This window comes from Emydura macquarii, unplaced genomic scaffold, assembly GCF_026122565.2.
Source record: "Emydura macquarii macquarii isolate MOO-44397 ecotype Brisbane River unplaced genomic scaffold, CSIRO-AGI_Emac_v2 contig_705, whole genome shotgun sequence".
Taxonomy (NCBI): Eukaryota; Metazoa; Chordata; order Testudines; family Chelidae; genus Emydura; species Emydura macquarii.
Window position 1 is genome coordinate 7,350,868 of NW_027130842.1, and position 25,388 is coordinate 7,376,255.

The 25,388-nt window shown below is 39.5% G+C and overlaps 1 protein-coding gene across 1 annotated transcript in view; it reads left to right on the forward strand.

Moving 5' to 3' along the window:
• UTRN (utrophin) overlaps positions 1 to 25,388 on the forward strand; it is a 503,387-nt gene that overhangs the window by 156,568 nt on the left and 321,431 nt on the right. Inside the window, exons 40-43 of the mRNA XM_067542236.1 lie at positions 9,030 to 9,206; positions 12,633 to 12,806; positions 15,189 to 15,361; positions 24,055 to 24,205. Coding sequence (XP_067398337.1) covers positions 9,030 to 9,206; positions 12,633 to 12,806; positions 15,189 to 15,361; positions 24,055 to 24,205 — 675 coding nt within the window. The remainder of the gene's footprint in view (positions 1 to 9,029; positions 9,207 to 12,632; positions 12,807 to 15,188; positions 15,362 to 24,054; positions 24,206 to 25,388) is intronic.

A 25,388-nucleotide genomic window follows, 5' to 3' on the forward strand; every position in this document is an offset into this window, starting at 1 on the left:
AAGTATTTCTTAATCCCCAAGGTGAAGGGAGGCCTTAGGCCCATTCTGGACCTCCGTGGCCTAAATAGGTATATTAGGCGAGTTAAGTTTCGTATGGTCTCTCTCGCCACAATCATTCCGGTCCTTGACCCAGGGGATTGGTATGCCGCCCTGTACTTGAAGGATACATACTTTCACATCTCGATATTACCGGCCCATAGGCGGTTTTTGAGGTTTGTGGTAGCGGGACACCATTATCAGTTTCGGTCCCTACCCTTTGGGCTCTCCTCAGCACCTAGGGTTTTTACTAAGTGCATGGCTGTGGTGGTAGCCCACCTGCGCCGTAAAGGTGTTCAAATCTTCCCCTACCTGGATGACTGGTTAATCAGGGGGAGGTCGAATGCCCATGTGAGACATAGTCTGTTCCTCACACGCGACTTGTGTGCTAGACTGGGGCTGATTATCAATGAGCAAAAGTCCATACTCACTCCGGTACAATGTATTGAGTTTATTGGAGCCAGGTTAGATGCAGTACAAGCCAGAGCCTTCCTGCCTCAAGCAAGATTTGAGGCGATGGCAGCCATAATATCGGATCTCCACTTGTCCCCCATGATGACAGCCAGGCACTGCCTGCAACTGTTGGGACATATGGCGGCTTCTACATATGTAGTGAGACTGGCCCGATTGAGGCTTAGACCTCTCCAGGCGTGGTTGACTTCGGTGTATGTACCACACAGGCATTCTCTAACTAGAGTGGTCCTGGTTCCCCCACAGGTGCTGTCGTCCCTCGATTGGTGGAGGGACCCCAGGGAAGTGATGATGGGCGTCCCCTTCAGAGAGTTCGCCCCATCTGTGACGCTCATCACAGACGCATCCGATCGGCTTTGGTCTCTGGAGGAGAGAGCTCTGCACATCAATGTGCGCGAGCTCAGAACGGTCCGGTTGGCCTGCAAGGCCTTCCTCCCCTTCCTCAGGGGCAGAGTGGTCCAAGTCCTTACGGACAATACGGCAGCCATGTTCTACATGAACAGGCGGGGGGGGGCACGCTCCTCGGCACTTTGCCAGGAAGCCATTCACCTCTGGAACTTCGCGGTGAGACACGGTTTTCATTTATCTGCCTCTCACCTCCCGGGGGTACGAAACAGCGAGGCGGACCGCCTCAGCAGAATTTTTCTCCCCGCCACGAATGGTCCTTACACCAGGACATAGTGGCTTCCCTTTTCCAACGGTGGGGTTCTCCCCGTCTGGACCTGTTCGCTACAGCGGAGAACAGGAAATGCCCGAGGTTTTGCTCGCTCAGGGGTCGCGAGCCGGGCTCTCTGTCCGATGCCTTTTTGGTTCCCTGGACAGGGGAGTTAATGTATGCTTTTCCCCCTGTCCCGCTCCTGCCCCAAGTCCTCCTAAAAATCAAGAGGGACAGGGCGGACGTTATCCTGATTGCTCCAGCGTGGCCGAGGCAGCATTGGTACAGCATGCTGCTCGACCTCTCCATCACCGAACCGATTCCGCTACCCAGACGGTGCGACCTGATCTCCCAGGACCATGGGAGATTGTTGCACCCCGACCTGGCCTCCCTCCACCTCACCGCCTGGAGACTTTGTGGCTGACGGAGGGAGAGAGAGCCTGTTCCATGCAGGTTCAACAGGTCCTCCTGGGCAGCAGGAAGCCGTCCACGCAAGTAACATTCAAAGCTAAGTGGCGGAGGTTTTCGGGGTGGGCAGAAGCGAGAGGGTTACACCCTAGCATCTCCCCTATTCAGGCCATCTTGGAGTACTTACTGCAGCTTAAACTGCAGGGCCTGGCTTTGGCCTCCCTCAAGGTCCACCTAGCAGCCATCTCGGCCTTCCACCAACCCATGGAGGGCCGCTCCCTGTTTTCTCACCCTATGTCGGTGAGGTTCCTTAAGGGGGTGGAGAGGACTTTCCCGCAGGTGCGGGACCCGGTGCCACCCTGGGACCTCAACTTGGTCCTTAACGGGCTGATAGGTCACCCATTCGAGCCCTTGGCTACATGCTCCCTTCTACTCTTGTCATGGAAGGTGGCCTTCCTAGTGGCTATCACCTCGGCCAGAAGGGTCTCCGAACTGAGGGCGTTAACCTCGGAGCCCCCTACACGGTTTTTTATAAGGATAAGGTCCGGCTGAGGCCTCACCCGGCTTTTATGCCTAAGGTGGTGTCTCAGTTCCACTGTAACCAGGACATTTTCCTTCCTGTGTTCTTTCCAAAACCCCATGGGTCGGAGGAGGAAAGGAGGGGACATTCGCTGGATGTCAGGCGAGCCTTGGCCTTCTATCTCGAGAGGACCAAGCCTTTCCGGAAGTCGACACAGCTCTTCGTAGCTGTGCCGGATAGGATGAAGGGCTTGCCTGTCTCCACCCAGCGCATCTCCAAGTGGATTACTGCCTGCATTAAAGCATGCTATGAGCAGGCAGGAGTACCCCTCCCAGGGCCGGTGAGAGCGCACTCCACTAGGGCCCAGGCCTCTTCCGCAGCCTTTCTAGAGAGGGTTCCCCTGCAGGACATCTGCAGGGCAGCGACCTGGTCGTCAGTCCATACGTTCACGTCGCATTACGCCATCGTGGAACAAGCGAGGGAAGACGCAGGGTTCGGCAGAGCCGTGCTGTCTAGAGCAGGTCACCGATAACTCCTACCCTCCTCCAAGGTACGGCTACGCAATCACCTACATTGGAATGCATATGAGCAATCACTCAAAGAGAGAAAACAAGGTTACTTACCAGTAACTGTTGTTCTTCGAGATGTGTTGCTCATATCCATTCCAAACCCACCCCCCGTCCCCACTGTCGGAGTTGGCAGAAAGAAGGGACTGGGGACCCGCGCAGTCAGCAGCGCCCTTTATACCGTGACATGAGCGCGGCACTCCAGGGGGCGCCTGAGCTGGCCATGCGGGCTTGCTAGGGAAAAAAAGTTCCGGGAATCTGTGCACGGGGCGCGCACACACCTACATTGGAATGGATATGAGCAACACATCTCGAAGAACAACAGTTACTGGTAAGTAACCTTGTTTTTCATGTTGCCCGGAGGGTATATTCATGTTATTCACTGTGTCTTGTAGCGAGAAGATTCTGTTCTCAGCTTCCTCTAGTCTTGATGCCAAACTGCAAATTAGGTTAATGTATACTAGTCATATTCTTTATCTGTTACATCTTCAGATATTTTTCTCAAGGTACTTTTATTCACTTGAGATTTACTTTAGCCAATCCATAATTTCATCTAGTCTCAGAAGGGCAGCCTCTCCCTGGTCGGCCATCTTGGTTGCAAGAGAGCTATCTGACAGCTTCTGCTTTTTAGATTTCGTAGAATGTCTGGAGATGGCACAGCATCCATAATAGTATTAAATTAAAAGAAAAGAGTTGTAGAATAGTATCTGCTGAATGTTAGATGGAAAAAAGTGATCTAGTTGCTGATGGTTGTGGATTTTAGGAGATAGGAAAGAGAGCTGTAAAGCTATCTATCCATGAGCCACTATTCCCCAGTGGTGCCCGGAAGTTCTAATTGCATTCAATTTTAGCATACACATACATATGTATGTCTCAAAATATATGTAATTAAGGAGATTTATGTATTACTGAATCTATTTTATTTATAGATTTGAATTATATTCTGTATACCAAAACTACTGAAATGATTGATGGGTTTGGATGGTCCTGGTTGCATCCTATTACAGCATAATAGCTTTATTCTATGTATAAAATGCAAATGTAGTCTCAACTCTGCAATGAGATGCATACGAATAGCTCACTGAAGTTAATGGGGTTGCGTGCATGGGGAATGCTGTGCTATGGAGAACTCTTTGCAGCATAGGGACTCTATGCTGTCATGTATAAATGGTGTTAAAAATGTATGTACGTAACATAAATAAAGTAGGAAGGGTACATTCACACCAAATACTGGAAAAGGGAGACAAATAATTTTCATACTGATAAAAGTACTGGAGAACATGATACCGTCAGTTTTGAAAAACAAAACAAAACTATTGTGTGCAATTAAGAATAAATTTCTGTCTAAAGAGTTAATTACATACTAAAGCCCCGTAAATTCATTTTCTGTTAATTTTAACATGGGAATATGTATAAGACTTGTCTTTTATTCAAAAAAGAGGGGAGACCTATGTTAACATGTTAGGCCCTGATCATGCAGAGACTTACATGTGTGTTTAACTTAACACAATACAAAAAGTCTCGTTTAAGTTTATGGGGCTACTTGAAGTGTGTAAAACTAAAGACGTGCATAAGTCTTTGCTGAATTGTGTGCTAATTTTCTAAAGAAAAATGATACATTCTGTAATTCAGTGGAATATAAAAATGAAACCTAGATATTAAACATATGAAATAATTTATTTTCAAACCTTCAGAATACTGACTTTTTATTTTTTTTACATTATGTATATAATTCTATACACATGTACTCAAGGTAGTGGTATGATTCTGATGGTATGGTATGATTCTGATGCCTTGTATTATTTGACTAATAGTAGGTGATCATGTAAATAACACTGACTACCAAGGCACAGGCAAAAGAGGGCACAGTTAAGGTTGCATCAGCAACCTTCACTTTGTCATGTCTAAACTTCTAAGTACTTCACTTTATAACCTCATAATTCTTTTAAGATAGTTTTTGTCTTAGAATTAATATTTAACTCTAGAGGATGAAATGTTATTTAGGAGAGTTGCATTGTGTGTCATAGTGAGATTCCCAAACAGCTAGAAGTTCCCAACTAATTTGAAAGGATTTTCTAGTCAGACACCATTTACTGATTTAATTCCAGTCCAGAAAGCTGTGTGTTTTTAGTTGCTGAGGATAAGAATTCCTCACTTTCTTTTTCTATTTCTCTTTTTCATACTTCCAAAACACTTTGGCTGCCATGGCAATTAGTTTAATGTTTTATACAATAACAATGAAAAGCCCTGTGAAGCAGTAAGTAATTTCTTGGACAAGCTTGGGGGTTAGGCAATCTGTCAAGTTAGTTCTGAATTTCTGGTTTTGGAGCTCCATAATTAAAACCAATCAATCTCTTTATGACTGTTCTGTAACTTTTTAAACCCAGGACCAATTAAAGAAAGAAATGGAGAATGTTCATGCTCAGAATGAGTCCCATACAGCATGAAATATTAATGTGAAACACATCATTCAGAGTTACAGTGCCCCATTGCATCAGCCAGCTATGATAGCCATAAGGTTATAAGAGCTGGTCTGCTCTCCTTAGCTACTTTGTATATCCTGATAGCTACATTAAGGCTTCAGGTTCATATTAATGTTAATCTCCTTTAGAGGGAAATTTTAAATTATTAGGCTTACCTGGTGTGTACCTACAGGATCAGCAGGCCATTAATGATGGACACTAAGTCCCTGTTTGCTGAGTCCATATTTGGTTGCTATATCAGATACTTCATTACTCACTCCTGCCTATGTGCATGACCCTTCTGGGTTTACTGCTGTACTAGCAGGCAGGCACCCGAGACAAGACATCTTAGAATGGGACTATAATTACTTCACTGGGTGCTTGAGATCTTCCTGCATGTCAGACAGGAGCTTATTCCCAAAGGGATCAATCCCTTCCCTTCATATGCTACAAAGAGCCTCTTAAGGGGAATCCAGAAAATGGTGCTTCCCGTCAAATAAAAGACAAATCTCATATAGATAAAGGGAACTCCTGAGGTTGTCTAAATAATTTAGGGGTGAGTTGTAATTTTTCACCTTACCCATATCCCTTTTGGACACTGAGTCGAAATGGGTTTGGACAGAAAAGAGAGTGGGGGCATCTTACCACAGATTTCAGATCTTCACCATTCATCCAGGAGTTCCTTCCAGTTCTCAGGATTCTTCTATACTATACATACCAGACATAGACATTCTGAGAGGAAGCAAGCCAAAAAGAGTAAACCAACGAAGTCTAATGTCTCCTTGTGGGATGAAGGACTGCTTCCACTCAGTGCTGGGAAATGTAATTTCCCACAAAATCTTAAAACCTTATGCAAGCAAGCAAACCACATTCTAGTGTATCTCAAAACAAATCCAGTCTGGCTACTCTTCCAGAGATCATAGAAATGTAGGGCTGGAAGGGACCTTGAGACATCTTCAAGTTCAGCCACCACTTTGTGGCCAGACCAAGTAGACTTAGACCATCCCTGAGAGGTATTTGTCCAACTTATTTTAAAAGCTTCGAAAGATGGGGACTCTACGATTTCACTTGGAAGCCTGTTCCAGAGCTTAACTACTACTATAGCTAGAAAGTTTTTCCAAATATCTAACCTAAATCTCCCTTGCTGCAGAGTAAGGCCATTACTTCTTGTCCTAGCGTCAGTGGACATACTTAACATACTAAAAGACATCCTTAACATACTAGAAGACTGGTATCAGATTCCCGTCCCGCCCTCCCCCTTCCAAGTCATCTTTTCTTCAGACTAAACATGCTCAGTTTTTTAACCTTTCCTCATAGGTCAAGTTTTATAAAACTTTTCTCATTTTTTGTTGCTCGCCTGTCCACTATATCCACATCTTTCCTAAACTGTGGTGCCCAGAATTGGACACAGTACTCCAGCTAGGGCCTCACCAGTGCTGAGTAGAGTGGGATAATTACGTCCTGTGTCTTACGTATAACACTCCTATCAATATATCCCAGAATCATATTATCCCTTTTTGCAGTTGCATCACATTGATGACTCGTATTCAGTTTGTGATCCACTATAACTCCTAGATCTTTTACAGCAGTACTAACACCAAGACAGTTATTCTCCATTTTGTAGTTGTGCATCTGATTTTTCCTTCCCAAGTGAAGTACTTTGCACTTATTTTTATTGAATTTCATCTTATTGAATTCAGACAAATTCTCCAAGCTATCAAGGTCATTTTGAATTTTAAATCTGTTCAAGTGCTTTGCAACCACCTCCCAGATTAGTATCATCTGCAGATTTTGTAAGCATGTTCTCTACTCCATTATCCAAGTTATTAATGAAAATACTGAATAGCACAAGACCCAGGACCCACCACTGAGCCACAATAAATACGCACTCCCTGTCTGACAGCAAACCATTGATAACTACTGAGTGTGGTCTTTCAATCAGTTGTGCACCCACCTTATAGTAATTTCATCTACACCACATTTCCCTAGTTTGCAATGGCAAACATTTTGATTCCCTGTGTGCCTGTGACCTCAATAAAGATGCTTGATGCATAAGAGGAAAAAGCCTTGGCAGTATCCCAGTTTAGAGATCTGAAACAACTCTCTGTGAAGCTGCCATTGTTTGCCTGATGCACTCCATTGCCTGGTTGGATCCTGATTGGAAAGTGTTAGGTAAATTTTACTAACTCTCTGATGCAGCTAGCTCAATATGCAACCATGATGCAAGGGAGGTGGAATTAGCCCTGAAGAAGAGGGAGCTAGCATTTGGAACAGACAGGTTTGAAGGAAACAACCATAGGATTAGCCAAACCTGGGGAGGAAGCTTAAGTTTGGGTTTCATGTAACATTACTTGGGAATTACCTTTTTGGGAATTGATTCTTGTTAATAAACCAGAGCCTGGGAAGGGGGAGACTTTTTAACGGTCTATAAATGTGTACTTTTGTTGGGAGTGGGTTGGACTCTACCCACTTAGGATCATGTACCCTTACTCCGGAGAATGGCAGATATGTCTTTCCTGAAATATTATGTCTCCCTTGCCCACTCGTACTGAAACAAAGTTTATTCAAAATATATATTGGCTGGAGAAGCATGAATCAGAAGTTTATAGTCTTCCTAAAACTTTCCCTGAGTTTTTCTGTAGCTGGATCTTAAGTGTGAAGGGATTTAAAAAGAAAACAACTTTCCATTTCAAAAGGATGGCTTTCATTTAAATTCTTTATTTCTACCTTGCTATACCCTGTGATTTAGCTGGAATAAAGAGAAATGAAGTCTTAAATTGCAGGAGGAAATTTGTGGACTAAATTGCTTCAGATTACTTCCCCCAAACTTTAGAAAATTATTTTACATGAACAAATGATCAGTTTACCAATTGGAAGGGAATTTGCTGCTGGTACCCGTGCTGGTCTCTTCCTGATAAACTGGTGTAGACATTTAATTGGGTCAGAACACAAACACCATATGCTCTTAATTAATATTATCTCATAGTTAAGTAAATCTCCCCGTTTTTCCTCTTATTCTGCCTTTGTTTGTTATTCATCTTACTTATAAAGACCAGGATCTTGTAAATGTGAGCAATTCCTTTCCCAGTAGTTAAGTAGCAAATTTGTGTATTCACTGTCTTCATTGATTAACCCAGATGAGTAGGTAAAACTGGCACAGCAATCTCAATATTAATATTAAAAAGCCTGTTTCCTGAATTTGGCAAGAGTAGTTTAAAATGTTGGATTTTTCCAACCAATAAGATATTTGTTTGCAAAGAGGGGAATACAATGGAAGCTTGATGAACTGAGATACCTTATTGTATAAAATATATGCTCTGAGTGAAATATGCCCCATTCATATTGAAGATGTGTATTTTGTAAAGGGAGATGCCCAGATCTGTGAAGGTATTTAGGTGATTATCTTCCATTGATAGCAATAAGATTTAGGAAGAACTTTTGAGGATCTGGGTCAAAATGTTTTATAAACCAGCCCTTTCAACAATGAAATTAGAGATGGAAAAGGCAATTGTCATCTAGTCAAGTCTTCCATAGCAGTAGCTCTACCACTTGATCCTTGATTTGCTTTTTATCTTTTGGTGCTTAAGATAACAAATTTGGGCAACAAATTTCTATGATTATGATTTTTTCTTTTTAAAAACACCAGGCTTATATTAGATTTAGTTGGAGTGAGCCAAGTTTCAAGAGACATAATTATGTGAGGCAGAAATTACTGTTCCTCCACAGGTCTTGTTTGTTCTGCATCTCCATGTTTAAGGAGGACAAAAGCTGAATATATAAACCAGTACTGTAGTAACATGCTTACCCCACTCTCAGGTGTTCACCCACTGAATGATGTGTGGAAAGGAGGAAATAACATTCCAGTGACTGCAGACAGCTGTTGCTGATTAGTAATTAGGTGTACTCTGCAGGAACTGCTCCAGGAGCTGGAACAGCACAGGGAGGAATTCACTGCTCTGCAGAAGAAGAGCAGCAACTTGTCTCAGTATGGTCCAGTTGGGGAAGCAGAGCACACCAATGTGTGTCAGCGCTGGCAACAAGTTGAAAGTCAGTTTGCTGCATGTCAACAGATGCAGTTCAAACCCCAGGTGAGTTTTTCTAATGGAAGGTAAACAATTGTATGTTATAATGCAGCAAGACAGTAAGATCAATCAAAATAACTATGCATTTGAGTGAAATTCAGATCCTTGCATTTGGCTGGTGCATACCGGCATGGGTGTTGCAGTTATTTGTAACATCCTTCATCCACTGCTGTGGAGGTAGCTGCAGAACCAACTGTATGGAGGTTACTGCAGGTCAGTGGCCTTAAATGACATTTAGGCATTTGTCCATTCTTAGTCGTCTTCCACCTCTTATGCACTGCTGAGGAAAGATCCTGCAGAGAGCAGGGCTCCGAGTTTTGTAGATGATGCAGAGACTGCCTTCTTCTGCAGCAGAAACACTGATTTTTCTTTGAGTGATTGCTCATGTCAATATACTGCGGCATGTGCGCAGGGTTCCAGGGGGCGCCGGAGACGGCCCTATGGGTACTGTTGAGGGGAAAAAATTTCTGGTAACCGTGCAGGAGGGTGTGCACATACCTAGAATGGAATGGACATGAGCAACACATCTCAAAGAACAACAGTTACAAGGTAAGTAACCGTCTTTTCCAAGGCCCCGGAGACCTGCATGGCTGGAGAAAAAAGAGCTGGATTTACGTCTTCAGAATTAAATCACTAAAGTTGGTGAAGTAATAGAGCATGTGAAGAAAATGATCTTATAGGGAAACCCTGAAAATAGTAGCATGCATATGTACTAGTTATAAATTTCCTGTATCTGACTGTCATGTTAATCCTGCGATCAGCATGTGCACAGTTGTTGCGAGCTTTTTTTAACAAAAATAGTGTCTATGCACTATTTTGATATTGCATCAAAAGTTGATATGGATTATTTTAAGTCCCTATGTTCTAATTATGCTCTGGATTGCATTAGAGTCAATTTTATGCTTCTACATGATGCTTTTTGTGTGTGCATGATAAATGGCTGAGACGTAACGTAGTCTCAAGCCAGCACACAGATGTTTCAGTATAGTGCTAGCACTGCAGTTTTGCATCCTTCCTTAGAAGTGTTCAATGTCTGAGAGAAACTTCATTCAACAGCTAGATGCCCTGACTTGAGCTTCTTCTATGGTTCTTTTCCTCTTGACTGTACAAATTATGCCCACTGGATTCTAGTTAATTTGAACAGCATCTCTAAGCTGCCCAGAAATGTCCAGACATTGAATATAACTTTAGGCTTGACAAATTCATAGAGTGAAAGACACAAGTGTGTTTTTTTCAGTCATTGCTATTGATCAAACACTGAATTCCTGTATCAAGGGAGATGGAGAGCTGTTTGTCTTGCTGACAGTTGAAGTACATTTGAGTAGTGGATTATGACTAGGCCAGATGTTGCTTGAGTGATTTCGGCAACTCTAAGAGTTTTAGCAGCACAATGGGAGAAAGAAAATGCAAAATATCACAGATGAACAGCAACTGTGCAGAAATCATTTGCAAAAGTTGTCAATTTTCCTTCAATCTTCCTGAGATTGAAGAAGTGGATGGTCCATTTGGAGTGGAGCACAAAAAGCTGATCTTACTCAATCCTGTTCTAAGGATTGCAGACCCTACAGTAGCAGAGACCTTTTGTAAGTAGATACATTTGTTGAATAACACTTCTAGTACCTTGATGAAAGAAAAAATGCCACTTGATGCTGTTACTGATGCAGTTAATTATCTTGCTTTGGTAGCTCAACACCTAAAATGGGCTTACCCAAAAACCTGAGCATGAATTTAATTCATGGAAGGGTATTTTAGAGTAATTTTTAATTTTTCTCATGGTTTATATATAGCGTGATAGATGCAGGATGAAAATTTAGATCAATTCTGCTGATGTCTTCTTCTAACATCATGCTAATTGGCAGCAACAGTTAATGTTGATACTAAGAGATCTGTTCAACATGTCTACAAGATTTGGCACAGGCAATATTAAAGGCATTGAAGTTACTAATGTCCTTGCTGATGCTGCTGTCATTAAAAAGAACACTTTTTAGAAGATTACACTCAGTATCACTTCATCCCCTAGTCCTCCCAAAAAGCACTTGGTGTGTGACTGTTATGTATTATAAAAGGTACAAGTAGACCTGACATTGAAGTGGAGTTCAGATAGGTCATTGGTTCTGCAGTCACTTCAGTAAACTGGCACAATCTGTTGTTACCTGTGAGAGAATTTTTTTTTCCATTTCCTCCCCGATTGCCTTACTAAGCCATTTAATAAAAAGACAAAGGAACTTGCAAATAATATAGAGCTCTGGTACTCATTGCACCATCATGCAGCGTTGTCAACTCATTTGCTTCATGTAACCATGATGGTGTGTTATACCCACACCAGGTGAAGGAGAGAGTGGCCATTGCAAGGTTTTAATTTCTACTGTTGATATTAAAGCTTTGGTGTTTTCAGTGATGGCAATACGGAGTCCCCTGTCCATTAACAAGCTTTTGCAACAGGAAACAATTTCAAGGATGTTTCAGTCCGTGGAAAATCTGCTTCATACTTGAGACTATTGCCTTTGCCAGCTATGGCAATGATGTAGAAGGTTAGGCTACCCTGGAGCTAATTTCCAGGAACTCACCAGTGCATTTGTGTCATATGCCGTAGAAGAAAGCCACATTTTACTAGCTCCAGTGCTTCCCTCTCTGTTAATTGGGGACTCACTCAGACAGATTCTGGTCTATAGGAGCTATATGAGATGATTCCAGAGGCCCCAGAAATTGCTAATCTCTTGCAGCTGCAAAATGGATACACTGGATGCTCTATGCATACAAACATGGCACTCAGTTGTTCAGTGAGGGAAAATGGGGCGCCAACTACATTGACACTGGAAGCACCGTGAACACCTTCCAGGAAGAATATTTAGCACTTCCTAGAAGAGTATTAACATGTTTTCACATCTTTGTAGGACTTTAATCATCCTATGCAAAGCTTAAGACTATGAGAGGATATTTTAAAATACTTTTGAGAGCAAAAAGTGCCAAGAAGACTGGGGAAAAAATGATGGGATGTGCTGTAGTAAATTTGCAACTTTCAGTTTTGTCTTCAGTAAAGCACTGAGAGCCAGGAAAGCAGAGACTATCTTTGTTCCCGTTTTGTTTCCTGTAAACATAAGCCCAGGGAAGAAAAGTGTTGTACCTTTTGGTATGAGGTATGAAAATGAAGGTGGGAGAATTAAAACTGAATTTTTAAAAGGATTTAAAAAAAATTAAATTAATTGCAGGTATCAACAGTCACAATTTTGATGACCCTTTGTGGGATTGGGTAATTTTGAGATGGATAGAAAGAACTCTGATTTTTTTTTTTTAATTTAGAAAATGCCTAATCTGAATATCAGCGAAAATTTTCCTTTGTAACAATAGCCTTTTGTTTAGGGTTTTCTTTTTTTCGATAATGCTTTAAGTTGAGAAGAGTAACTAATTAAATGACTTTTTATGTTTCTTTAGGCGATCCCTGTCGTGAGGTTAAAAGGAATTAGGACCACTCCCTTCCCTACTGAATACCTCGTTGAAATTAACAGAATTTTGCTGGCCATGGCTGATGTTGAACTGTTGCTGAATGCACCAGAGCTCAACACTGGTATCTACGAGGACTTTTCTACTCAGGAAGACTCATTGAAGGTATTGCAAATCTAAGTGTTGTATTGTAAGAAGAGCAACAAAAACATATGAAAACCAAAAAATGGTTACACTTTCGACCTATGTAGTATACTGGTTAAATATGTAGTGTGTAAAAATTAATAAATAAATCCTACTTGTGTCCTTCCCACTGTAGCTGTCACATGTGAGTGCGTATTTTCTTTCTTTCTCTCTCTCTCTCTCTCTTTCTGGAACACTCAAGTTTGAAATGGCAAGTAGAGATGTGAGAAGTGATTCTCCTTTCATTGCAATTTTACAGTTTTCTGTTAAATGTTGACTGCTACAAGAATTCTAAATTGTTGATAGTGTGGTCAGTCAACATCTTACTTAAAGAGAGAAAGCTTAATGGGTCAACTTCTCTTGCTGTGTCTCAACCATGATTTCATACACATATCCCCGTAGTAAACACAGCCGTTACTTATTTGGAAAAGTATTTATTTGTAGCTGAGCTTAATGCAAATTAGGCTTTGAGTAATCAAAGCACATATTTAACTTTAAGCATGAAAATACTCCCATCCTAATTCAGTAAAGCACCTAAGCACATGTTGCAAGCACTTGCTAGCCAGTCAGTGGGACTACTCACATGCTTAGTTAGTGTTTGTTTTTGTTTGTGAAAAAGTAACTTGCTGGGTAAAATTTTCCAAAGCACCTGAGTCCCATTTTCAAAAGTGAGTTAGATACTTAGGGATCTGAGTCCCATTTACTTTGAAAGTTTTTGAAACTTGTGAAATTTGTACCTGGTCTTTTATGTTACATTTCATTCCCCATCCCACCTGTACGTCTCTGTCCCTTGCACATGTTTTTGCCTCCTAATGTTCCCCATCGACTATACGAGCTTCCCCGTTACCTTGTTATCCCTACCAATTATCCCTCACCAGATCTGCTGCATGTGCTTCCCTTTGTAGCAATGTCCCCTAAAGTAGTTAGGCTGACTGCTTCTTCTGCTTGTTTCCTGCTGCTTGTGTTTGGTGCTGCTTTGTAATTTCTTTGCACAGTGCTTATAAAAGCAACTGGAAACAAGGAGGCAGTGCTGGCAACATGTGACTCATCAGCTCTCTACAGATCACAGTCTGAGGACTCCTGGACTATTATTTATTAATTTTCAGAACAAGGGAAAATTAGAATTGCTGAAATGTTTCACTGAGAAAAGCAATTGTACTATTGCTCATCCAAAGGTTTTCAAAAGTATACATAACTATAATGTCATGCCTTGTCAGGGAGAGGTGTTTTGATCCTTTTTGATGATGATGCTATTTTCAGTCCCTGTTCCCTCGTTGTAGTGCCAGAACTGTGCACCCACAAAGGAGAGATTCCAGTGATGATGGTAATACTGTATGGGTTTAAAAAGGCTCTTCATAGTGTAGGTAATAGTGTCCCATACATTTTTCTTTTTGATAATCTCATATTTTTTAAAATACATTTGGAAGAAAAATAGCATGCAAAAGTGTATGGAATTTATTGAAATGATGAAACTTCAGTTGATAAATACAATGAAATTCTGTTGTTTCCTCTATATGCCATTGTATCTAGATCATAGAGAAGTCTCAGAATAGTGCCAGAACTGTGTAAGGTTTTGAAACACCTAGGTACAATAGTACCAATAGTACAATTCCAATTTGATTGGAATTAGCTGTATTAACTCTGAACATCCTTTCGTCATTTAAAGTTAAAATGTTCACTTTAATGCAGTTTTATATAGGTCAGAGATTGTGTGTGGTGGGGTAGTTTAAACGACCCGTCTTTTTCTGCTTGTGTGTGTGCTGTAGAGTTCCGTTCAAGCATTCATTCAGCAATTTTATATGGCAAACCTCAGCCATTCCAATACGTTGTTGGTCAGGAGGTCGAGGCCTTCGAACCGGTGGATGGGGCGCATTCCTCCACAAGATGATCCGCTGTTTGTATTTCTCCGCGCACACAGGCTATTGAGCAAACTACCCATTTTCTTATGAGATTTAAAAGAAAGTTTTGATGAGATGAGGAAGAAAGAGAAAAATTACTTCAGTATATTGCAAGTGCAGTCTTTGCTTGAAATACTAAAGGAAAAAGTGAAGCTCATTCTAATGCTAATTGGATAATACGTAGCGTTCCTTTTGCTCAAAAACTGATTGGCTGTAAATATATATATGTTGTTCTCTTATGAGCTTTTAGAAAGGATACATAATTAAAAAGGTGCAACCAAGAACGGTTTTTCCTTGTTGATTTAATTTATTAACTGTCGGTGCTCTTCCCATGATAGCAAGTCTTCCATTTCTAGTTGTTCAGCTGGCAATAGTCGCAGTGGTTTTTTGAAGAGGTTACTGACCTTTCTTGCTTCCTGCTGCTGTTGACTTTACTAATGGGTTGGTGCTGCCATTGTTCTTGTAGAACATAAAAGACATTTTGGACAAACTTGGGGACCAGATTGCAGTCATTCATGAGAAACAACCTGATGTTATACTGGAAGCATCTGGACCTGAAGCTGTTCAAATAGGAGATGCACTAACACAGCTGAATGCTGAGTGGGACAGAATTAATAGAATGTACAATGATCACAATTGGTAAGTTCGTTTTTTTTTATTTTGTAGGAATATATATTAATATGAACAAGTGGTAAATGTTTTATGTTTGCAGAACTTTAACCATTTTACAAAGAATATCAGTTTAATCAGTACATTTCCTATTTCAATGCTGCAAAATAATTTTGAATATTATTTAACAATATCATCAGCAATATCTTACAAATTGTATTGAGGTTTTTATTACAAAAAATACCTTAGCTAGAATACCTCAAAATGGTTTTTACTTGATACTGTAGAATACTCTGTTATAGCAAAATGTTTGCAACTTTTTTTTTTTTTGACAAAGCTCTGTTCTAACAGATAATGTGTTGAATGGCATATGTTTTCCAAAAGTTTTTATGCTTTGTTTTATATATATTATATTTTTGGTAAAATGCTATAAACCTATGGCACTGTGTGTGAAATGATAAACAACGATAATCTGTGACACTATAAATATTTTTACATTGAAAGGTGTCTATATAAGAAGAAATTGCTTTCAGTTTATTGATCATTAAAGAACAATTAAATAAATTTATAAGAAAACAGATGAGATCTTTTATGTTTCTTTTACAAAAGAAAATTTTCAGCTATTTTACGCTTTTCTGATTGGCTAAGCATGTTAGAATTATAATTTTTGAATATAGGTTAAGTTGCATGTATTTTCCCTCAACAAATATGAATGTAATTCTACAAAAAAAAATCCAAAAACCTTAAAGTGAAAGTTAGCTGTTAGTTGGACACAGTTATAGGATGTTTTACTTTTAAAAGTTAATTTAATAGCTGTTTGTTACAGTTGATACTCACTTATAAAACTGCTGTATTGTTTGAAATGCATTGATTATTTTTATAAGACATTTCTATTGTGATTATAAAATGGTGAAAATATTCTAATTGAATTTAGGAAGTTACCATTAAATAAACTGGAGGGGTCTGATCCTGCTAACCTTTGATCCCAAGCATTGTGATTTCTACCATCAGTTGTCCCCAAGTTGGAATGGGCTGTAAAATACTAAACTTGAAGTATTGAAAGTGCTCATATTGTAGTCGAGGCATTTGAAAGTGTAAAGAGTGGAGGCTACAAGAATTGGTAACAATGCAAGGTGAAATCTTGAACATTTTTTTTAAATGCTCTCACCCTGTAAAGGATGCACATCTTGTAATCCATGTTGAAGAAATTTCAAAATGCTCCCCTCATTCCTTTCTGAGTCAATTTATGTTGCATAAAGGGATATCTTTATGCTTGCTCCGTGTTCTCTGTATGGTGTGTCTGTATATGGTGCCAGTCATGGTAGTATTTTAGCTGATATACTATAGACATGAATATCTATAGCTATATCTATCTATCTATCTATAAATATTATATGTGTGTTTTGTTGGTGCACAATCTTTTTCTGGGTTTTTTTGGTGACATAATTAAAAGCCTTTTAGCATTGTTGTCTTTTTATAAAATGTCAGTAAAATCCCATTTACTTAACAATTAAACAGCCAAGGCTGACCAGAAAGCTAATCTCCCTGTTGAAAAAGATAAATGTATCAAAAAATAGGATCAATTAAACATTTATGATTAACTGGGAAAACGCAATGGATAGCCTTCCTAACTGGTTCATTGAATGCAAATTAATTTCTGAAATTTATAAACTTTTTAAAGCTTGACATCTTAATTAAAATGTTTTGAACATCGGTCATCAGACTGGGAATTTAAACTAAAGTACTATGTAACCTTATGAATTTTTAAAAAAGTGCTAGTTTTAAAGTCCTCCCCCCGTATTTTGATAATTGAAAGAATAATATTAATACCAGCTTCCACAATGTATGGGGCAATAGCATTTTTAATCCCTTTTCTTTTAGAGGAATTTTTAACCTTAACTTTTATTTTTCACTTTTTTCCTCTTAGAGGAACTACTCCACTTACATTATAGTCAAAAAGGTTAGACTATTTCATAATGCTTTAGTTAACTCTAAGGGCTTATATACATAGGGAAAAGAGGGTATAGCATCCACTCATTTTTAGCTGGTGTGCATTCAAATGACCTTTGTCCACATAATGCAAAGTCTTAAAGTGTACTAACAGGCCAGTTAACATGTATTCTATATTCCACTTTGAAAGTGTATTAAGTTAATCACTTTTCCATTTCTCACAAGTTTCAACAGACATATCAATGTCTTGAGTGTCTGGCAAGAGGCCAAGGTAGCTGAATTGTTAGCCTTCGTTGTTTTCATTTTTACAGATTGTAATGTCATTTGGTTTGTAATGGGATGGCAGGGTTCTTGTGCTGACCCATTCTGCTAGCTAATTAAACCCTGAAGGTAGGTTCTGATGCAGCTGAGCTCATGCTGAAGTCAATCTCTCTTCAATAAAGCACTTAAACACATGCTTGAGTCTGATTGACTTCAATATGACTTGAGCATGTGCTTAAAGTTAAGCATTGTCCTGCTGAATAGGAATGGTATTACGTATGCACTTAAATTCTTTACTGAATTGGGGCCAAACTACTAAGTACATTGTTCTAACTCATTATGGCAAGTGTGGCTTGCTATTTCCACCCTCATTTTCTACTTCTCCCAGTGAGAGAAGAGATCTGTGATCCTCTGGTCGGGGTGGCTAAGGTCTGAGCTAAAAAATTTTTTCCTTTGAAGGGTTGTGTACAGTATGTGCACTCAATGCACTTGATTTGGAAACTTTTGCAAGCAGTACCACTAGGCACCGCGTTCTCAGCTGAAGACATAAAAGGGGTGAGTCAGCTGTTTCCATTCCCGTTCCTTCTCTCTGCTCATGATGAGAGTTGGAGCTCCCCTTAGCATTTGCTTCGGTTAGCCAGTGTTTGAAAATTCCGATAGTATACGTAGTTATAGACGTATTTAGTGTAGTAGAGTTAGTTTACTTTTATTGTATTTAGTATAGATACCTGGTGGATTTGTTATGGAAAAAATCCCTCTGTTTCAAACTGTGTGTTTCCCTGTTTCCCTGTTACGGACTGTTTCCTATTATGGACAGGCAAAAGAGTGGCTTGATTTGCCTTGGTGACAGTCATGTGTGGACAAATTCCTATTTATACCTCCTTCCCCACCAGGCCAAAAAAAATCCAGTGATTTCTGCCTCAAAGTTCACCTTATGAAAGAGGTGGCATGTCCCACATCAAACCTTAGCCTCGTCCAGAGGTGACAGATTCAGAGTCCATGAGGAACACCCTTCTGGCTGCCCATGACTCAAAGTGAAGGTCTGATGAGAAACGTCACCCTTCACCCTCTCCCTCCTCAAAGCACTCCACGAATTCTGATGCAGACAAGCAGTCAAAATCTCGATCTTCTCCTAAAAAGGCTTTGTAAGTCCTCTGGTACTGGTTTGAGAAACCACCAATCTAGATGCTCACTGGCTCCATTTGAGGCAGCACCATCGACTCCGGTCCCTTCTGGGCTGTTGAGATCAGTGTGTTCAACCTTACTTGCCATTAGCTTTACTACTAGCTTACTTACCACTAGCTTACTAACCACCTCAATTCTCATTTTTGTTGAATTCACGGGTGTCTCGCAGACTACCTTGAGCACCAACAGGATTGCTCCTCACTATTCTGAAAAAATCTACGTTTCTTTTCTGGGCTCTGAAAAGGAAGAACCTGTATTGCTTTTGAGGTTTTTCAGTTCACCTTATTAGGCCTGTACCAGGATTACAGGATTTAAGGAACAAGGATCGTTTTCTTATAAAGAGACACCAGCATGGTAGTCCCCCACCTTGGATGACTGACAATGCAGTATCTTCCATGGTCTTACTGGTCTTGGGGTGTTTTGAGGGATTCTAGACATCCATCATAGTCACACTGTAGGAGAAAGTCTACTGCTCCCACAGTGCAGGAAACCTCTGCCCAGGACCAAAGTCCAGTCATCTGTCATTTTCTGTATGTATTCCTCCAGGTCCTACCATTTCAAGGATAGTCAGGAAACTGAAAAGAGACAAAGCAACATTTATTCTCATGGTCCTGGCATGGCCAAGACAGTATTGGTTCATGGACCTACATCAGCTCTCCTTTCAGTCACTGATAACTTTGTCTGGTCAAGGATCTCCTGTCTCAGAACCAGGCCAAGTCTCTGCATCCCAACTTCTTATCTCTCTACCTCATGACGTGAAAGATCTGTTGTTGAATTCTCATGGTAAATTGTGCTCCCCAGATGTTCAGGCCATCTTGGTGAGCAGCAGAAAATAATCCATTAGAGCCACATATACAGGAAAGTGGGAGATATTTTTTTATTTGGGTGCAATCACAAATACTTATCAACATTGCACAGAGGTTATATGTGTGCTGGATTGTCTCTTGCAGCTGAAATTGTTGGGCCTGTCAGTTAGTTCCCTGAGAGTCCACCTGTCTTCCCTGACTGCATTACATCTGTTAGTAGAGCGATTTTGTATTTTTTCTCCTTTGGTTTTACAATTCTTGGAAAGTCTACTCAACTCTTACCTTCCTGTATCTGATCTATGCCTGTAGAGAATCTCAAGCTCGTCCTCTCTAGATTGATAGGATCCCCCTTTGAACCAATGGCGGCAAGCTCACCATCTTTGTCTATGAAGACGGCATTTCTGGTGGCAGTCACTTCTGCAAAGAGGATTTTAGAACTGCAAGATCTCTTGACTGACCTTCCCTTCATGATGTTCCATAAAGACAATTATACCATTAGGCCACATGCTAAATTTATGCCTGAGGTAGTGTCAGCTTTCTGTCTGAACCAAACTGTTCATCTTCCAGTCGTCTTCCCCAAACCCCATTCTTCCAGAGCTGAAGAAAGATTTCATGCCTTAGATATTTGTGAAGCCTTGGAATTCTACTTGAATGGCCAGAGGTCCTTTAGAGCCTCACCCAATCTTTATAGCTTATGTTGAGAAAGTCAGAGCCAATCAGTATCATCTCAGAGAATTTCACATTGGATTTATGACTGCATTAAGTTCTGCTAAAATCTTGGTAAAGTCTCTCCTCCACCCAAGAACAATGGTTCACGCCACCAGGGCTTGCTCTGTGTATCAGCTTTTCTGAGCAATATCCCCATTTCAGATATCTGCAGAGCAGCAATGTGGTCCTCTATGTTTGCCTTTCCACGCAATACGTTATCCTTCAAGCATCCTGTGACGATACTGACTTCAAGTGTTACAGTCTCTATTCAGATGATCCAAACCCCCTCTACTTATAGGGCAACTGTTGATGAGTAACAAATGGTTACATACCGGTACAGTAACTGTAGTTCTTCGAGATGTGTTGTGCACATGCACTTTCCGCAACCACATCCCTGCTACTACACACATTACATACAGTGATCTGAAGGAACAGAAAGGGAGGAGGCCTTTATGCCCTAAACTTAGAGCATGTGGAGAGTAGCGACGTATCATGCATTAAGTGGCTATGCTGGCAAAAGTCTCCAACTTGAGTGCATTAGACACACGTGTATACCTGCAGTGGAATGTACATATGCACAACACATCTCGAAGAACAACAGTTACTTTACAGATAAATAACTGTTTTTTCTTCAGGGAAACTTAGCAACAGCCAAGGCTTGACCTTAGGGAGAGAGCCTAGGCTTGAATTTAAGTTGTTTCAACTACCAGCCAAAGCAAACTCCAGGATGGGATTAGGTTTGGACTACATACTAGCTGCATGTATGTTGTTCAGAGCAGGGTGGAAACTGTGTGCTCCACTTGTAAGGGAACTGTTGATGAGTTTTTTTCTTTCTTTTTTTTTTTTTTTTTTTTTTTTTGAAAGTTAATTACCAGTAAAGTAACTGCAGTTCTTCGAGATGTGTTGTGCACATGGCTATGTAAACCATTTTCTAAACAGTCAAAATGTTGGCATAACTGAATAGTTGGTACAAAGTTGAAAAATGCAAGATTTAATTTAATTTCTATTTATATAGAAGCCTTAAGGGTTTTCTTTTACAGAACAGTTTATGTAAATCTCTGTGGCAGTTTTTGTAAATCTCTCTTCTGTCTGTTTCTATAGATAGGCATAATTTAATAAAGGAGGAGAATAAAAGCAAAATTGGTTGTGCGTTACTTAGATTATATTAATTAATGGAAGTTTTAAAGGTTGATATTTAAAGAAGTCGTGCAAACATAAGGATTGTCACTTACTTATGGGGCAAAAAAGGTATTTTAAAATAACACTGTATTGTTTGAATAACCATTTAAATATTAAGTAACTAAATATTACATGAGGTAATATTATCCTATGACCAATGTGTTCACTTTCTAAACCTCCAAAAAGAACATTGGCAGAGAACTAGTTCTCCCATTTAGTTGTAGGGATCGTTGCACTGAGTTAGTTTCTTGAAGTAAGGAGGAAGTCAATGCAGGTATTGGGGATTAGTGAAAAAAGAAACCTTCCCAATGTGTTTCTTCTTGGATTTTTTTAAAGATTTTTTATGATGAATAAATTAAATTCAAAAGTCATTGTACAGGTTAATGGGGAGGAGCTGACCATGCCCAGGATTATTAAAATATTACAGTTGGGCTATCAGCCCAGTTTATTTGAAGATAGCCTCCATCCTTAGAGGTTTTTAAGATGTGGCTTGACAAAACCCTGGCTGGGATGATTTAGTGGAGGGTTGGTTCTGCTTTGAGCAGTGGGTTGGACAAGATGACTTCCTGAGGTCCCTTCCAATCCTAATCTTTGATTGTATGATAGCAGAAGGTATTGCATTCTCATTCATTGGCTTTTAAGGGATGAACAATACACAGTTGATCTCTGGAGGAAAAAATGCTTGTTTGTACCTAGTCTAAAGTGTACTCAGTTTGCAAAACTTTTTAGATTAAGGTTATATGTAAATTAAATGCTCCTTTTCTAAATGGGTTGAAGTACAAGCTATAGATTTCAGTTTGGGGGAATCACTCATGTTTACAAGTTGAAGCCCAGATAAGGCCCTCCGTCCACCATTGTAAGATGTAGGCCAATCTAAGACTCTCTACATTTTACAGTAAATTGGTGATAATTAATCAGATTTTATATAAATTTAACTGACCTTTATTGTTTAAAAATGAAACCATACAAATAAACAAACAGTCAAACAAACATTTAAAAAAAAAGTGTAGGCCAGGAATTATGCACAAGTCTCAGCAAAGATCAGATCGAACTCAATCAGCAATAATCAGACTTAAAAACTTTTAATCACGGCAAATAAATAACTGAAGTACAGTGGTCATGATACTCAAAGTTAAAGGATTTCCTTATGGGATACAATTAGATCAGGCTATATCTGAATTTATATAGGAACTCCAAGTCTATCTGCAAAGAGGGCCAATCAGAATTAATGAATTCAAACATATAAGGATGAATTTAACTATATTAGTGTTGTGTGAAACCAAAGAAAAATTTGAGATTGCTAAAAAAAAAAAAAAAAAAATGCTATATGTTGATAGTTTAAAATTGGTTCATATCTGTAGACTTTGGTATCTTATGTGATTTAAAGACAAGTGAAACTTACTTCTTCTTAAACATCATTGTATAGATAATCATTATGAGGTAACCCTCTCTAATGGCCAGATTCAACTTCTGTTGAAGTTAATGGAAAAATGGTTCAGGCCCCTAGGGTGCAAACTTAGTACCATGTCTCAATTTTTGCCTTTAAAACAAACTGCCTTCTCAAACTCAGACCAGATCTTCAACTCCAGATCCATTAATGGAGCAATACAGATTTACACCAGCTGAGGATCTGCACCCTATATATTTTATAAAGGCAAAAAAAAAAAAAAGCAAAAGCACTAATCTGAAGTGGGAAATGATCCAGTCCATCAGTGTATTATGTGTCTCTTCTGTATTATCTTTCTTACATGGACTGTAAATCCTTTGGGGGCAGAGATTTTATCTAGTATACAGTGCAAAAATACTGTCAGCACTCAACAAATTCTAAAAGTCATAGGCCTTGCTAAGATGCTTTTCTGAAGAGTATGTTCTTGGTTTTGTAAAAAAAACCTCTTTTGTTTGTCAGCCTACTCTATGGACTTCGCTGTCTGTTTAGCTAGTATGAAAGCATGATAATGTCCTTTACTATATGCTAACTACTGTACTTGACCTTTTGCATGCCAGAGAAAATGTTTATCCTTTAAGTTATACTTAACACTAATATGATGCTGCAAAAGTGGTAGTAATAGAAAAATGTATTGAAAATTATTGTGTAATACATTCTGTGGGACCTACTGTATGCAGGCCCATTTCTGATCTAGTTGAAGTAGAGTGGCAATGCTCACAATCAGTGTGGCGTGATGAAGATCAGCTTCACTCTTTAAGGCTTCTGGCAGCAGGAAATCCATGGTTTTGTGAGCAAAAAACAAAGGTTGCACAATTAATCATATTTCATTTTTCATGCGCTGTGATGTGTGAACTATTTTTAAAAATTGTTCTGCAGACCAGCTTTGCTGCAGCTAATTAATCTTTATTTCCCAAGTAATAGAAACCAAATACTCCTCAGCCCTGCCCTCAGCTCCTTCAGTTTAGAAGGCAGTGATGATTTGCGTGGTTGGCTTTTGCAGTTAGTACAATACCAGAAACTCTTCAGTGTACAAGACTTAACTGTAATATATCAGGCCTTTCTATTTTGCAGGACAAGTTGTTATGAATTAACTCCTCTTAATTTTAAATATATATATATAGATGAACCCATGTCTTTTCCATGAAACAGTGTAGATAATTTTGAAACCCTTTCTTGTTCCCCAACAGTTGTTTTGATAGGGCAGTTGAAGACTGGAGGCAGTTCCATTGCGATCTCAATGACCTCACACAGTGGATAACAGAAGCTGAAGGGTTACTGGCTGATGCCCACACTCCAGATGGTACCCTGGATTTGGAGACAGCTGGGATGCATCAGCAGGTACGTGGCATTCAGTCAGAAGACAGGAAAGCTGACAAAACATTAGCCTGGATTTGAGCCCAAATTTCAAATGAATAAAATATATACTTGAAATTGTGGTGGTCCTCTAAAGTTTTGCAGGCAAACATATCAGTGTGTAACTTGAAATTCCTTTTCTTGTTGTAATTTCAGTTGCTTTTTTTTAAAATTAGATTATAAATTTAAAATTTTCGCTCAGGAGTTAGGGAGAGTCCTAGATTGCAGGCATTTGGGAGGATTTCATAATTTGGACATAAGACCTAATTTCTGTCTCTTATTGATTTTTTTTTTCTATATGAAGGTTCATTGGGGTACATTTTAAAAATAATGGGTCTGTACCCCTTAACAGGGTATTCTTTTAAAAATAATTAATATAGCTATAATTGGCCAGTGTACGGTTTAGTTTTCCATTCTGAGTAGAAAATAAGCATAACTATTTTGTTTTCATAATACTATCTTGTGTAAAGAGTCCAGAAAAAAGAAAAATGTAATTTTATTTGCTTTAGGTTTTCCTTTTCAAATTTTATTTTCCTGGTTCTTCCTATAAGAGGAAGCAATTTTTCTATTTAGCTAAAATCTTAATTTATTTTTTTTAGAAGCAAGAGGCTAAAGCATAACTTAACCTCCTCACCAATAACCTTTAGCAAGGTGCAGGTATCTATATTTTAGAAGTCCAGATTATAAATACTTATGTATTACAGGAGAAATTTATGATCCACTGAGCATTACTTGTATTTTATTCTTGTTTTTAGTGCTGTTTGGAGTTTTCTTCTAAGGCATTTCCTTTCTCTTCCTTGAATCATCTTCAGCTCTGTTCTAGTCGCAAAGAGATCTGTACTAATAATGTAAGCTTTTTCTGGTTGTGAGGGATATGTTAAGGTTTGAGCCTGATTTTTTCTGACTTCCTTCAGTTGCCTGGATTTCTGTATGTCTGCAGACCATGCCAGCATTGCCAAAATTATCCTAGCTAAAGTGTTGTGAGGATACAAGTACAGCATGCACACAAATTTGGAGAAGAACTGGTGATAAATCATACAATTTGTGGGCAATGTTTTTATTTTTTTAAAGGAAGAAAAATGTAGCACTTAAAAATATCAGGCATGAATGTAGACCCTAATACTAACAGTTTAAAAGTCTGTTCCTTTATATTCAGTTGTATTCGATA